This window comes from Drosophila grimshawi, unplaced genomic scaffold (assembly GCF_018153295.1).
Source record: "Drosophila grimshawi isolate 15287-2541.00 unplaced genomic scaffold, ASM1815329v1 contig_1377, whole genome shotgun sequence".
Classification (NCBI taxonomy): domain Eukaryota; kingdom Metazoa; phylum Arthropoda; class Insecta; order Diptera; family Drosophilidae; genus Drosophila; species Drosophila grimshawi.
The window spans coordinates 24847046-24864119 of NW_025062900.1; the positions used below are offsets into that span (position 1 = coordinate 24847046).

At 31.7% G+C, this 17074-nt stretch overlaps 1 protein-coding gene across 2 annotated transcripts in view; it reads right to left on the bottom strand.

Annotated features, from left to right (window-relative positions):
* Positions 1-1111: 1111 nt before the first annotated feature.
* The window catches only part of LOC6566896 (neuronal acetylcholine receptor subunit alpha-7), an 82638-nt gene continuing 66675 nt past the window's right edge, over positions 1112-17074 (bottom strand). Inside the window, exons 5-13 of one of the 2 annotated variants that reach the window (XM_043214558.1) lie at positions 15388-15568; positions 14057-14132; positions 13489-13683; positions 12668-12754; positions 4872-4958; positions 2562-2671; positions 2178-2392; positions 1933-2106; positions 1112-1264 (exon numbers count right to left, since the gene is read on the bottom strand). In XM_043214558.1, the coding sequence (XP_043070493.1) occupies positions 1180-1264; positions 1933-2106; positions 2178-2392; positions 2562-2671; positions 4872-4958; positions 12668-12754; positions 13489-13683; positions 14057-14132; positions 15388-15568 (1210 nt within the window). In that variant the 3' untranslated portion in view covers positions 1112-1179. Of the gene's footprint in view, positions 1265-1932; positions 2107-2177; positions 2393-2561; positions 2672-4871; positions 4959-12667; positions 12755-13488; positions 13684-14056; positions 14133-15387; positions 15569-17074 lie in introns of those variants that run through there. The other variant, XM_032739429.1, reaches the window with a different exon arrangement.

Sequence of the window (17074 nt, forward strand, 5' to 3'; positions counted from 1 at the left end):
CTATGAAACTCTTTTCAATTATATTTAGTATGGTTTTATATTTAAATAACTATTGTTAAATTATAGATAAACTACTTTATAAATAGAGACGAAATATAAAAATCAGAATTAGGAAATTTTATTAAATTATAAATAAAATACTTTTTAAATGTTAAAGCCATGAAAATATAAAAATTGTACTTAAGAAATATTCCTTTGGTCCACGTGATGTAAACACAAGTTGAAAACTAACTTAAACTCATACAAAATGTATGAAAAAAGGTTGGTAAAATCCATTTCAGAATCTGCAATACTGGCCTATGAATAAAATGGTTCCTGTCCCTTGTTATTTGCATTTCTCAATTGAGTGGCTTCGTGTGTGTGTGTGTGTGCGTGTGTGCGCTTTTTAAATACATATCTAATGTCTCATAGGAACAATCTCTCTTATATACATACATATAATGTATTCGCTTCCCTCTATGTGTGTGTCTGTGTGTGTGTGTGTGCTTACATACATAAATTAAAACAACAGAGCATGATTAACTGATAAGTTTCGTCATTGTACATACGAATACATATACACACAAATTTGCATATATGCATGTACATAATTGCAAAATCCTTTTTGTCCTTTTTTGAAACGTCTTTCTGTATTTTTATTGCTATTACTATGCAAATGTTGTATATTTGTTTTGTGTCTTGTTCTTTACTTGGTAACTTTCATTTTGTTTTTTTATTAATATTTTTTTGTTTCTTATCTTTTGACTTAGACAATTTGGTTTTACTTCTTATTTATTCGGTTTTTTGTTGTACGGCAGTAATTTTTGCTTTGTTTTTTTTTAACTTTTACTTTCATAAAATATTTATTTTGGTACACTTACGAATTGTGTAATTTAAATTTTCCATTTCACATGTGAAATGCTGTTGTGTATCGATTTTTCTTTTGTCTATTTTAATATTTGCTTCATTTTCTTCTTATACTTTGACTTAAAAATGTAATTAACAATTTCATTCCTTTTATTTTTTTTCTTCCTTTGAAGCAGTTTCGCTAGTTTTTGTTTTGAAAAAAGAACTTAAACTAGGCATGTCTTCATATACAATATACTCAGGTATACATATATATATATATGTGTGTGTGTATGTGTGTGTGTGTGTGGATGTTTGTTTGTGTGAAGCTTAACGTGTCTAAATTGAGCGGCCTTATTGCACGATTATGTGCGGAGCTGAGAGCAGCACGGTTACCGTTGCAATAATCGTAAAGAGGGTAAAAACAATTAAACAAAATCTGTGAAGTAGAAATAGAGAAATTCGATATAGTATTAGTTGTACTAACATTGTTATACGCCATATACATATAAGACAAAATGGCGTCACATGCCGCCATTTTTATATATTAATGCCACATGTAGTGCATATGTGTGCGAGTGTTATTATGCTATGCAAACAACCGGAAGTTGTGTGGCCATGCGACTGTTGGCTTAATTGTTTGATTTGGTACAGCGTGAGGTGCGCTTAGTAACCACACTGTTTGCAGGCACTGTGCTAGTTAGTTGGTGACTAGACATATGTGTCTGTTTAATATGTGGCAGCGCGTTGCATGAAGATTCCCATCGTTGAGCCAGCAGCAATAATTTCTAATGTAAATATGTCATATAAATATTAATTTGTGTTTTTTTTTTTTCAAAATATTCCACTTTACATTTTTTAATGAAAGCACCAAATTATTGGCTTTAATTTCTAGAATAGGTATTAAGCACAAAACAAGATTGGTATCGATATATTTGAAAAACGTATATCTGATTTTGTGGGAGTGAAGTTATCTACAAGTTGGTTAATGTCAAATTAAAGTCGATATATATGCAATTTATTCTAAGTTAATGTTTTTTGAATAATACATTTTAGGGTTATATTCAAGTTTTTGTAATCAGATATTCGTTTTATTCTGTAACTCACCTATCCACAACCATTGCAGCGAACTTCCAATCACTTATTAATTCCGCTTCGTCGTCTGCTTTGCGCATGCGCGCCGTAATAAATTGCAATTCTTTAAGAATTAAGTGTAAATCTTTGTGATTGCAGCCGATTGCAGTATGATGCTCCTCCACCGTTGTGGGTCGGCCAAAGCTACTGCAATATCGATAAGAAAATGTTCAATTTTAAAAAAGAATAAAGTGTTTCCTTATAAGCTGAATACTTACGCTGACGAACCGATGGCGGTTTGTGACCCTGATATTGTATGACGGAAATCGTCATCGATATCGAGGACATTGGCTAATAAGGATTTGGAGGAACGTTCCTTCAATTCCAGCTCTTTCATGCGATTGCTTAATAATATTGATTTGCGCGTGATCTTGCGACCAGGTCGACCCATGCGCAGTATCCAGGGCAGCCATTGTAGAAAAACGGATTTAATCTAAAAAATAATAAAACATCCAGATATGTATTTAAGTGTTTAATTTTGGGATTCAAAATTAATTCAAAACTATGTGTCAGCATATATTGTATTATATTATACCATTAGAGACAAAATCAAAACCAAAGTCGTTACGTCAAAATTTTCTGTAGGATTTCTTGGCACTTACCCACGGTGGCATCTCATGTATATCCGCTGTGCGATGATGATAGTTAAGCACCACAACCGTGAGCACCACAGACGATGCAACCATGAACATGATACAATTGAAATATGTACCTAAAATTTGTTGATATTTTTTGTATCGGCGAATAACAAACAAAAAGAGAAAAATGTTCTCGATATTAGTTTTTAGTTCAATTGGCCCAAGCAAGTATACGCAACACTAAGAACAGAAGCTTTAGAAATGATAATGTACAGTAAAAATAGCATTAACATTACGTTAGTTAGTTTGAAATCATGATAAATAGTAGGTTTGAGAATTCGAGAGTGATCAAGTTTACTGTGTTTAATTCATGGTAATCAATTGCTGTGATTTATCGCATGCACCCGATACTACATGATTTTACTGGGTATTCACACATGCGCTCGATTTCCTATTTTAAATGTTTCACGTTTACAACATGCTTTAACATGCATTTATGTCGGTTTATATTTTATGTGGTAACCATGCATAATTTAATTAAATTGAATAAGTTGTGGATATAAAAGTCAGTCAAGTAGTCAAAACGATAACGTATGCATAAAAATAGTATGTTTATTATAGAAACATGATTTTATAATATTTTAAAATGTAAATGATTTTTCAGATATGATTTTCAAAAATTCTTATGTTATATTTTACTATTCTTTTGTAGATTATATATTTTTAGAAAAATATGAAAATTCATTGCTATCCGAAAGTGTAAATTTACAAGTGTAATAAGCTGTTTAAATTATTATTAGATTTATGATTCACAAATCCAAACCCATTTATTAATTTTGACTGCTTGACTGTCCTTAAAAAAAAAATATATATATATATATTACAAGGTTATTTCAAAAGAAAATTCATGCACAAATAAAATTGAAGCCATTCTTTTATTTTTACAAGTAAGATCTGAGTTTATGTTGATTTAATTGCTCTGGTAAACAAGTTGTAGTTTTTTTTATATTTATTTTTGTATTAATGTTTTAAGTTTTATTTGTATGTTTGTCATTGGATTATCGAAGGAAGGTTGTTTATGGTATGCTTACTGTATTTATTTAATATTTGGTTTTTAAGTAAAAATTGTAATATTTGGTTTAAGGCGCTTTACGGCTTACGATTTACAACAATTTAGTCAATAACTTAGTCAGCTTTTGATACTTGGATGTGAGGAATTTCGAACGTTTCGATTTATACAACATATTTGTATGTAGATATATATTTAGTATTACTTAAAGCATAGCTTGCATACGTGTGCTGTATATGTATTTAGTTTTCAGAAGGAGATTTCAAATGTAGGTTGTGGCAAGCAACTAAAGCAAAGCACCCTCAGAAGCGTCTTATATGGAGTAGTTAGCTGGTTTGGAATTAAAGAGAATATTATAGAGTGGAAAATATCCTTGCAGTGGTTCTATGAAAGTTTCCCAATATTTGTAACAGTACGAAAAAAAACATTTATGATCTTTTATTAATAATTCAAGTGATGTTAGACAAATTATTTTTGCATAAGTATGTAAGTCAGAATTAATCAGATTAGTTATTTGAGTTATTTTGTATTAAAGGTATAACATCACATTCTTTTTAATCTATTGAAAATAAAAATCAAAAACTCATAATTTAAATATTTTTCATGTGCTTAGTTGTTCGTAGGTTAAGTTAAGATTAAATTAGTCTGCAAGGATATTTACTATTCGGCGTGCCGAATCCAACTACATATGTGTTTGATAGTTACGGTTTTCCGTGGGAACGCTGTAGTTGCTTTTTTGTTTACTCTTATTTTTTGCTGAGCATTCCACTTAACAAGAGAATATATAGTAAAAAGAGGTTCAGCCAAAGTCTAAAGAAGCATTTGATATGGATGTTTTTGGGGAGGTAGTTTGTTTGGGTTAAGCTACGGCAGCCAGAAACATTTTGCATTTGTATCTGTTATCCTTTGGAGTTGTACTTCATGCTCATTAATTTGAGCTTATGCTCAGTTTTTTTTTTACCTACTTTTAACGCCCTGCAGAGCGGACTGCAGTCGTACTAATTTTTAAATTTTGTACAAGATATAATAATTTTTGATTTTTAATTTTAGCCAGCTGATTTTTTAAATATGATAACTTTTCGTTTGCTACATTCGTTTTTTTTTTTTTATATTTTGTTAGCAGCTAAAAGAGAGAGAGAGTTTGTATTTTTTTTTGTAAAGAACTCTAAGAATTTGTCGAAGTTGTATTTTTTTATTGTATGTTTTTTTTTTCAAATGATAAAGCATAACAGTTAAATTAATTAAGAGTGTGTTTGTACTAGTACCTAGCAGCGGTACGGCCTCGCTCGTCTTTGTTATGACATTGCCGACCAGTAAAGAGAAAACTGTTTGCGACAGCAGAATTGTAACACCTGCAAATATTCGGTTCGAAAACAATTTTTGGTATTTATAGCAAAATTGGAAAAATCAGAGGACACCACAGATTTGGGAGTTTGAAGACCGATCTATGCGGTACTATATGTTTTGTAGTTATGGGTTTATACGTTGGATTAGCTGCCAAAAAGTTGTGTGTAGGTTACTTATCAAGCGATTTTATAGGTATAGCAGTAGGAGAGAGATAGAAAGACAGAGAGGGGAGACAGAGAAAAGATTGAGAGGTCTGCTGACAGGAGCTGTGTATAACACTTATAGATCATCCATTAACTCTAGATCTATTTGTATAAAAAATAATCAGAATGCTATGGAAATTACCTGAGATATTACAATTATATATTGGATATTGTGAAACCGAGGTTTCGTTCTTTTCAAAGAGAAAGAAATTTTTAGCAACTTTAAAGATCCTCTTTGATCTATTTACAGCTCGTGTCAGGCAACACTTCTATTTACTAAATGATATTTTTTGGCTGAACCTTTTTAGTTTCTTGCTTCTGTAATGGAATGCTTTTGTATTTGTAAACAATGCCTTGTGGGTGCATTTGCTAGGCTCAAGTGATAATATGTAAGTACATAGTATATATACTATAATTACATACAGTGTTTTTTTTAAGTTAAGTTTTGTTGATTGTTTATTGTTTATTTGTTATTATAGCGTTTTGTTATGGCAGTGCATTCAGTTTGAGCAGGTCTCTAAGCCTGCGTCAATCTTATGGGTTAGCAATCAAAAAAAGGGAACAGCAAGCGAATGCAGAGTTACAAATTTTTGACCCATTCTGCACAAACCAAACGGAACTCTTGATTTTTTAACGAAATGATATTTTTTTCAGCCTGTTCTTGTGTGTAAAGTCTTATTATTTAAAATTGGTCAAAAAGGTTCTCGAGCAAAAAATATCATTCCGAGAAATGGGTCAAAAAGGTGTAAGGACAAATAAAGCAAGTATAGCATCAAAAAAAATATAATCAACTTGTATGGAATCTAGTTCAAAAATTAGCGAATGGATTTTGTTCGAGTTTGGGTTTTCTGTGTATTTGTTGCGGTGAAACTTTTTGTAGCTCATTCTCTTTGAATCGAGTGGAATTAGGTGGAACGGTGGAGCAGTGGGTGTACATATATATATATATCATATGGTGATGCTATTAAAACAAGGTGAGGTGGCATGAGTGAGTGAGAGCGAGTGAGACAAATCAAATATGAAATAAGTACAAATCAAAGCTATTAGCAAAAATAGTTAAATAATACCATAAGGAATAATATATCTTTCTTTCTTTCATCTTCATCGATCGGCGACGTTAGCGACGATAATTGTCGGCATTTATTTGTAAAAACACATTTCACAATATTTCACAAGTATTTTCCCAAACTAACTTGCATTGAAATCTGTCTCATAAGTATCTTTTGTAATTACATTTTTTTTTTGGCTAAGAGGAGTTACATAATTGTGAAGTGGAAATAAGTACATAAGTGTGTACTCAATTAAATATATTTAGAGTTTGTTTATCAAGAAGTTGGAATATATATTTGTAGAACATTTACGATACGAAGCTTTTTTTATGTGGTGTGTTTATTTTTGTAATGCAATATAACCTGTTGAAAAGGGGGTTTCAGATATATTGGAAAATACATTTTTTTGAGATATTTTATAAATTGCACAGGGTTTTTATTAAGTGTTCAAAGTGAGTAATTAAATGATTACTTTTAAAATTTGTTGGGAACTTCTTTTAAACGTGTTTCAGGGAATCGTTTTATAAATATACTTAATGTCATTATTTGTAAATCTGAAAAACTTGATTCATAATATTATTATTTTTTTTTCACTGATTCTTTATTTTTTTTTATAAGTCATGATAAAGGTAAGATAAAATATATATATTTATAATACTTTAAAAAATATCTGAAACGGACTGAAATATACTTTTTCATAATTCAAATTAGTAAAAATCGGACAGAATTGGTTGAAAATTAATATTTTGATTAGAATAACTAGAATAACTTTAGATAAGTTAATTCTTATTGCGATAGTTCTATTGCATCATTAAAAGTGAAAACAACACCAACTTGATTCAGGAAATTTGAGTATAATGTATATTGAAGTGAATTGGAATCATTGGCGCATGTATTTGATTAGTTATGTGCTGATTAATAGCTACTATATATAGAAGAGTATTGGTTAATAGTATGTCAGCCGCGTACCAATGACAAGTGAAGAAGTTAAAGAGAAAGTTGAGTTAGGATTTTATAGATCAGAAGTGTGGGTAAGTAGATAACGATAGCATTTAAAAGATTTCTGGTTCTGTTTGACGTTGCTAATTGTTTTGTTATTGCAAAGGGAAGGCAGTGCCGTTGCACTGATCTTTGGTATGTCTACCGAGAATTTTGACGAATGGATAATATTGAAGAAGAGAAGAGCGAGAGAGAAAGAGACGGAGTGTTTTATAAAAGAGAGAGAGAGAGAGAGAGATAGCAACATAATAATATGATCAACTAAGAAACGACGTCATTATCATATATATATAGAGTATTTAAAGCTCAATTTTAGAACGAGAGAGAGAGAGAGAGAGAGATAGTTAAGTTGGTTTAGTTTAGTTAGTAGTTTAAAACTTGTTGTAATTAGTAAACATAGTACGAAGTACACAATTAACATTTAACAACTTTTGGCACTTTCTGTTGACTTTGGTTTTTTGTTAGGCTAATACTTTATTTAAGTTAAGATTTGATTTTTTTTTTTTTGGTTTTGGTTTTAATTAAGGATTATATATGCGAACAATTTAGCAATGTGTGTGAGTAATCATAATAGATATATATATATAACAACAATAACAATAATATTTATGAATATATATAGATATATATATATATATGTACGTATATATAAATCATATTAAGTAATTTGTTAATTAATGTTTTTTTTTTTGGTTTTTTTTTTTTTTTTTTTTTTGACAAATTTGAATATATATTTGCATTTTTATGTTTTTTTTTAAATGCAATCGCTACCTAACAAGGGGATTGCATCAGATACTTGGGGCAATGTCTCAGCTACAAGGTTGAGAAACACTGTGAGCGATAGAAGAATTGTAACTCCTGAAACAAAAGAATTTCGTTTGATAAAATACAATTGAAATAATGACACAAGAAATTATAAATTAGAAAACGTATGTGTGTAGTTGTTGTGACATAAATGAAACTTAAAAGCAGACATATTCAAGGGCATTTCATAAGTTGTTGTAGTTGTAGTTGTAGTGTTTGTTGTTGCTCTTGTGGTTGTTGTAGTAATTCGTGTTCAAGTTGTTGAGATAGCGAAAGTTTTCTGAATATTGTAGTTATGTTTTTCGATGCGCAGCTGCGTTTGTATAGTATTTAGTGTTGTACTCGTTGTGGTTGCTATTGTTTTTATTTTGACTGACCAAATTTGCGCTATTTGTATGTACTCTTAGTGGGTTGCTTTGATTTCAACCTGAATCTCAACGATGTGTGCTTGCAAGTAAATGAGTATATGCTTTGTTTATGCTTTGAAGTCAACATGAAACTCAAAATCAGGGTGGGGCCGTGGTCGGTATATTAAAGGAGCTAGGTCTGAACTCAAGCATTTCGTAATCTGTGGAAATGTTTGTCTGGGGTTATATGTATAACAATACGCACAATATATAAATAATGCCAAATTGGGGTGGTAAGCTTTCTCAAAGTTAAATGTTGTGAAAATTTGGAAAGACAAAATGCAACTAAATTGTACAGAATTTAGTAGAAATTACTACTTTCATAGAGATTAGCTTCGCTTGTATTTGCTAAGCCTTAACTCATCCGGACGTTTGTTGTTACAGATGATCGACAATTAATTTTTTAATAAAATTAATTAATATAAATATACTTTTATCAGACGACATACAGACTGAACTTACGATCATAAGTCGGATTTAGTATATTAGTAATAAATAGCCAATCTTAACAGGATGAGACTATTACACAATCTAATTAACAAATATTTCGATCAAAAACTAAAGTATTTTCTATGATTCTTTTTAACTTCTTTCCTTTGTAAATATGTGTGCCCAGAAGCAGTGTTTATTACAGATTTTCAATTATAGTTACCCCGTTCTTAGGAGTTCATCGACTTTTGTACGCTGATACCAGCACTAAACATTTTGGCACAAATTCTCACAACATTCTGAGTAAACTAATGCTTTCATTTTTCATTCTTTTTTGTGGTTTGTTCAACTTTTCAAAAGCTTAATGGTGGTGTAAGGTGCACATCCTAACAACTTTTACCCATTAAATTGCGTCAAGAGAGAGAGGCAAAGAAGTGAAGTTACCAAGTGACAAGTGGCAAGTTTTTGTCGTTACTTAAATGAGCAGAATTTGTAAATTGAACTGCACTTCGAACTAGGGCGCAAGTCTTGGCAATGTGTTGAGCGTTTCGTGCCAATTTGCCACGCTCACGAAAGCACGCAGTGCCCAACATGCGGCTCATTTAATTTTCTACGTGCGAACCCGGTTAAATGTCGGACAAGTGGGAAATACTTGAAAAATTGTTGCGCACTGCATGCAAATTATCTGGATTTGTTCGTTAGCGCTGTTTGGGTCGTTGTTGGAAGTTGAGGGTTGATAGGGTTATATATGTATGTATATATAGTTATATTTCGTATACATGACATAATATGAACGCATGATTGGCGATACGATATTATGTGGAGTTGCAAGTCTACCATCTGGTCAAATGGATCTGCATAAATGCAAGTTCAAATGTTGCGCTGAGTCTATTTTTTTTTAAATTTTTTAGTTTCAGTTTAGTTGAGTTCATTTAGCGGGTTGCGGGCTTCTGTTTATAAGTCGGGAATTTACGGATGCATAAGTATGAGCTTTTTTAGGGCATATATATTTTCTATTGTTTTTTTTATAGTGTTTTTTAAGAGAGAAATATTTTTACTTAGTTAATTTTTTTTAGGAGGTGTTTTGTGGTTAGTTTTGGGGTGTGGTGAAAATATTGTTTTCTTATGGTGCAAGTACGAAGAGTTCTTGCCAAAACGAGACAGGTTGCGAAATAGAGGGAGAGAGAGAGAGAGAGAGAGCGAAAGAGTGAGAGATTGAGTGAATGAGTAAGTTAGTGTCTTGTGGTTGTTGGCTAAGACTCAGTTGAGCAATGATTTTTTGGCCTCTTAACCTCTGGTTTGTTTTGCATGCGCTTTCAGTTTATTCTTGTCGTTTTTTGGCGTTTATAGTTCTGCTATATTCTTGTGGCTGTGATTGCTGTTGGTGTGTGCTTGTACTTACGTCAGTTCAAAAGAGTGTGTTTTATTTACAGTAGTTGTTGTTGTTGTGTGTGTGTGTGTGTATGTATCTTTTTTTCTTTCGTTTCGGCAAATTTGTATACTGGCTGTTTACTGCTTATAAGTATTTCAATTTAAATATAATACTCGTATACCTACCAAAAATCTACAATGCATACAAATGTTGTTTTTATTTCTTAGGCTAAATATTAATATAGATGTTTGTATGTTTGTATTTGTCATAGATACATATATATGTTTTGTTATTTGCCTAGCTGTTTTTGTTCCTCTCTACTTTACCAAGTATCAAAATGACATTTGGCTACGATTTTTCTCGTTTTTCATATTTTGCCTTCAAATACAAACCTTTACCAATGTATACTTTGCGTGTTGTTGCTTTAATAATTGATATGCGTTATTGTTTTATGCATACAAAATCATAAAATATCAATATGACTATTTTTACATATTGTCAATGGAACTGGTGAACTTTATCAAATTAACTGAGCTACTATTTGTACTTGTTTTTGTTGTATTTAGTTATTGCCGTCAGGCAAATGCGAGTGCTATGTTCTATTTTCTAATTTTTGGTTCGACTGTCACAGAGCAGGCCATTAAAATAGGAACACTATATTCTATTTGTAGTTAGATGCTCTGGGTAGCAAATTTGTGTTTCACAAAAGTTTGTTGGATTACTTTTAATTCTTTATATCGAAATTACACATGCTGTGAAGATTAAAAAAATTATCCAAAATTCAAGATAGATATTTGAAATTTTGAAAATATATATATTTTTTTATTATTTTGTTTTTCTCCGTAATCCATCGGATAGTGTTCTTTTTTCTTGACCTTAGCTGTAGACTTTGTCAAAATGAAACAAAAATTTGTTCGATTTATTATTTTGTTATTGATTTGATCTGACTGTTTGGCTTATTTGTGGGCAGTTTTGTTGGTTAGTTTTATATTTGGTAGCGAAAAAAGGTTGTTCGTTGGATTTTTCATAGTTTGTCTATATACAATTTAGCTTTATATTTAGTAAACATTTAACGAGTATATATGAATATTGCGTTTAGTTGCGTTTCGTCTACTTTTATAGGCTGCTAGGCTTTATATTTAGTTGATGATTCAATTGTTCAGGCAATAAATGCGATCTGCACAATATGATAATATGTATGATACACTACTCATTTAGAGAAGCTTATATACATGATGAGCGGTTTGGCTTTGATTTAGTTAATTAAGGTATTTATTTTATTTCCAAATTAAATTTCATCAGGCTAAAAAACATAGAAGGAACTGAAGAGTTTAACAAATGATGTCGTATATAAAACAAATATCAGCTAAAGCGGCAAACACGTTTAGAAAACATACAAACCGACAGAAACAACACGAACTGATAAAACTAAGTGGGCAACAGGATTAACATACGTTTTTTGTTTTTGTATAAACAGCAAATGGAAAATAAAAAACTTGTTGCGATTCGATTGTGAAATGTGGTACATGTCTGGTTCAGGTTGGCGTTTTGTGGTTCGTGTATCGTGGTTCGTGATTTGTGACTCGTGACTCGTGACTCGTGAGTGTTTTCGGTGCGTATTTCAGTGTTGTCAAATACCAATTATGTCAGAGCTTTTGCCGCGCATATGTTTCTAGACTACATCGATCAGCTGAGCAAAGGATTGTGATAAGAAATAAAATTAGGGTTAAGATCAAAGTACGAGATAAGAACAGTAAACATATTTGGAAAGTTTTCAGCTAGCTAGTTAAAGAGTGAGAAGAAGATGAAGAAAACTTGCTGCAGCTGCATTTTGTTACTTTACATTTGTTAGACAGATATAGACAGAGAGTGAGCGAGCGAGATAGTTAGACAGTTCAGTGAAGGTTTCGTTTTTAATTTGGATGTGTTTTTTTTAGGTGTGTTGCTTGTGTTCAGTTTTGGTATTGGCTATTGCAAAGGTCTATCCAAAAGTTCCGGCAGGAAGAGAAGTTTTAGCTGGCTGAAACTGAAATATTTGTTATGTGGCACAGTTAAAAGTCCGGAAGATAAAGTATTATCTATTTGCAAACATACGTATAGAATAAGATGGTATATAGCAGATTTCATTCTCCGTACCATTCAATGTGTGTGTGTGAGTTTTGAAGTGTAGTAGAATTTAAGATCTAAATAATTGGTATTTTTTTTTGTTTCGGATTTGTTTTCAAGTTAGTTTTTTTTTTGGTTTGGTTTTCTTGTTATCGTATTGTTTTCATTGCACTACTGTAGTAAAACTAATGATAACTAAAACAGCATTTAGGCACAGCACATCTTTCGATTCGTACTGCATTTGTTAGGATATGGTAGCTTCTTTTCTTGTATTATTTTTTGTTATTTTTGGGTAACGTTTTTTTTTTGTAAACAATTATTTAAATAAATAGCGTGTGTGTGTACCTATAAGAGGAACAGCATCCGACGTTGTCGGCATTGACTCAGCAACAAGGTTTAGAAATACTGTTAATGATAGTAGTATAGTTACGCCTGGAACAAGAGATACAATAAATACGTATATAAAAAATATTTAAATAAAAAACTAAATGACTGAAAATTTAAAGATAAAAAGTAAGAAATATTATTAAAAATATATATTTGTGGCAAATTGTTCGTTAACTCATTTAAGTCTTTAGTTTAAAGCTTTTTCTTTTTTTTTGGATTGGTTGGGTTTTTGTATTTCTTTTTATAGGTCTTTACTTTTAAGGGAGCTTTACAATTTTTGTTGTTGGTCTACAACTTTTAGTTAGCATGTTAAGAGTGTTGCCTGTTGGGGCAGTTGCATATTTGATTATAGTATTTAGGATCAACTTTAGCAAAAAGCAACACTCGTTCAATTTTATTTTAAGTCTACTTCATTTTTAGAAATACTGGAGAAAGAAAACATGCATTTTTTTTAGTCTAAACTATCTTTAAAAGCAGCGTACAATATATATATTTTAAATTTAGTTTAAGAGTTTTATTATATAGGTAATTATATGGTTAAATCCAGCTAAGCCTCATTTCGCTACCGCTGCTTTACCTCACAAAAATATATATTTATGCCCTAACTAAGTGAATGATATCGAATTTGATTTGTAGCACATTTACCGCACGCTGAAAAACTTGCAAAAATTGGTTTTTATCAAATATATCTGGTCATTGGGGGGCAATCAGTGTTGTTAAGTTTTTCTTTGGTTTTTTTTTTCCTTTACATCTCGATTTTGTGCAACTTGCATACTCACCCAGTGTTAATTTTTCGCCCGAATCCGGCGGCAATGTGAAGCCCAGCAGGGCCATTGATGATATTAGCACGCATGGCACAATTAAATTGAAAAAATAATATAAAGTACGTCGACGTATTTGTATAGTAAAGGTGATATCGACATATGGTTCTGGGCAGCACTGGTAGACTATGGTATTCTTCTTTCCGGGCATGGCTGAACGATAAAATTCACGATTAGTACAATATGAACGAACAATGTTGAATGACACTGACACAATAGACACATATGTACAAATCATTTGGTTTTTTCATCATATATTTAAATAATCTACATATATTGTACGAAAATTATAATTTATTTGAAGAGGCAGCAAATGAAAAGATCTATGAAGCAATTTTGATAAAGCGACAAGCTAAACATTTTCTACAAAATATTCCATATTTACACAAAAATTATAGAGTAAATGATAGTAATTAGAATTACAGTTAATTAGGTTGGTTAATGATTTAAATAGACATTTACACGTGACAACGTTAAAAAAACAGTTAGTGAAATAAACATTAGGTTTATGATGATTTTTACTAACCAAGCAAGTACCACTCGCCATTTGTTATGAAATCGGAAAGATCCCCTCCATCTTCGGAATTCAAAACCAAATCCAACTGTTTTATTTTTCAACAATTTTTTGTATTTCGATGTGTTTTTTTTTTTTTTTTGGAAAAAAATTAGTTAGCCATTTTTGTCGACAAACGAATTTTATTGTTTAATTTTGGAATGTTTGGTTGGTAATTGTTTTGAGTTTTATTTTCGGTTTTTTTTTCAATATTTGGAGAAAAAGAAATGTAACAGTTTTAGTTTGATTTAATAATAAGTTAGAGAATTTACTTAAAGCCACGTTGAAACAACATTTATGTACATAAAGAGCATGTGTTTCAGGTGTACGAGCGAAAGAGATAGCGAGCAAAAGAAAGATCTTTATTTTGTATTTTTGATTTGTGTTTTTTTTTTTTCGTTATATACTTAGTTATTAAGTACTGAAATTGCGTTTTTAGTGCAAAGAAACGTGGAAATAAAATTAAACTTTACTGAAAATTTTTGTTTTCTTTTTTGTTTGACTTCCATTAAGAGTCTTTACATACGTCCAAAATTCTTCGATTTGATAATATTATATTTTTTGGGCGTGGTTTGGCCTGCTAACATGCAAAATAGTTGAAACTGAAATTTTTCAGTGCTGCCATATAGGCGAAAAATTTCAAGGGTCTCACACATGATTCCGTTCCTATAAAAGCTTAATTGTGCGCTGTCCAGTGTTGGCTAACGCTTACAATTACAAGCGAGCACAGCTGGCAGAACACAATAGGCATATTATATTGTTATAGTAACTGTTTCTATAGTCTTGGCCTAAAATATTCAATGTCTGATTGAACATTTTAGCCAACACACTGAACCGCATTTCGAGTGCTCGAGCACTCTTTGACAGTTTGGTTTTGTAATTCGCAAAAACGCAAAGAATTGTTCGACGTGAGGGATATAAAATAAACTTGAAGATAGATTGAGATAGAGATAGATTTTGGAAAAGCATAAACGAAATCAGAACGAGCTTCCGCACTCTTGAGTTTCTTTCTTTTTTTTTAAGGTCGCACCTCAGTCGCTATATATCCCTATCCTTAGTAGTCAGCTCCCTTTTAATATTCTGCCCATTTATAACCGACTGCTTTTTGTGCATGTGCACGAGTTTTGTGCGTGTGTTAGTTTGTATATGTTTTTTTTTGTGTGTGTTAGCAATAAGCGTGATTGTGACCTCTGTGAATGTGATCTGTGTGATGTTTGCTGCACTGCACTGTACCGAGTACTGTTAGCTCTTGTGGTTGTATACTGTACTTGATTGTACTTGTAACTGTGTACTAAACACTTTACCTGATTTCCATCGTAAGTCCAACTACCGAATTTCATTTCGCAATGTTGGTCATCAAATGGGAACCACGTGATGTCTATCTTGCATGTGCTCTTGAAGATACCAGGGGGCACGTACAGACAACTGCCGTTATGTTTGACCACAATGTTGGTGTGATACGTGCCATCGAATCCCTCATCCGCGCTAAATTATTGTACAATATTGTTTATGTATTATTCTTCGCTTTTTTTTCTTTTGTTACTTTTTTAATTGGTATAGTTTCTTTTATTTGTTATATTATTCGAATTATTTTGTTTTTCTTTTTGTAATATTTTTTTTTGTATTTAATATTTTATAATTTTTTTGTTTCATCTGATTTGCGCTTTGATTTTTGTTGTCTAGTTAAAAAAGGGTTTTTTCTTTGGAACAGGCTCTGTAAGACTTGGGATCTAGGGAAGTTGTAATTTGTTCAGTGTTGCTAGGATAGAAGAGCTCAGGATTCTATATGCTAGGTTCAAGTCTTAAGTTTGTGTTGTTGGGATCCGTGTTATTCAAATAGTAAATGTATACGTATATATTACTACTTATGGATATTTTCTAAGTTTTTATAAGCTATGCAACACGGTACTTAACCTAATAATAATTTTCTTTTCGATTTCAGATCCTAACTTTTAATATTTAAATTGGACTTTATGTTCTTATATTTATTTATTTACATATGCAAGCTATATAGATTTATACAAAGCAATTCCCAATTATGAGAAATATGTTATCTGCTCGTGTTTGCCAAAATAGCATATTTAGATTTTGCAATAAATGTCAGACTAATTTTAATAACTAATAACCAAAAAGTATAGCATATATATTTGTGTAATGTACGGGCTAGCCCCATATATATTTTGGTGTAAGCGGCATTTCAACTGTCTGCACTGCCTGTCAGCAAAAATGAAATCTGCTGGATACAATATCTGTATCTATTTGCATGTTGGCGCACACATTATATGTAAATCAGCAGCATAAAAATTGTGTGGTTTGAAGCCTGAAACAAGAGGACTTCAGATATATATATATATACATATATATATATATATATATATATTGTGTATTTCCATCTCTTGTATTGCAATAAAATGCAATTACTTTTATTTTTTGTACTCAAAAACTGTTGTACAAACATTTTGTACGCTATTTGCATAGATATTTTGAGTTACAAACTGTTTGCAGTCATTTGGCGTACTTTTGCGGTCAACGTGACTTATACGCAATTTGTGCGGCACAAGCACACAAATCCATGTATATATATGAATATATATAAACACACACTCACAAACACACATACTTTAAATCATGGCGATTGTGATTTTGCGGTTAAAGTGTGCATTTAATTGGCGAGCACTACACCTGTTCGTGGGCGTGCTCATAGCGTGTGGGCGTGGTCAGCTTACATGCTATTGTTGCGGCATTTAAGTGGAATTTGTGCTCCGATTAGCGGCCGTTGTAATGTCGGCTAAGCATGGACAAGTCCATGGGCATAGCCCAGCTGGTGCGCATTCAGGCTTGAGAGATTGTGGCCAGCTCTATCTGACGTGCAAACGCTGCCACAGCAACAACCATGAAAGCCTCCGCAATTCGACTAATTGGAGCAACAGTTGCCACATTCCCGACATTGGTAACTGCTTAGCCACAAACCAGAAATTGTAATCGAATCCA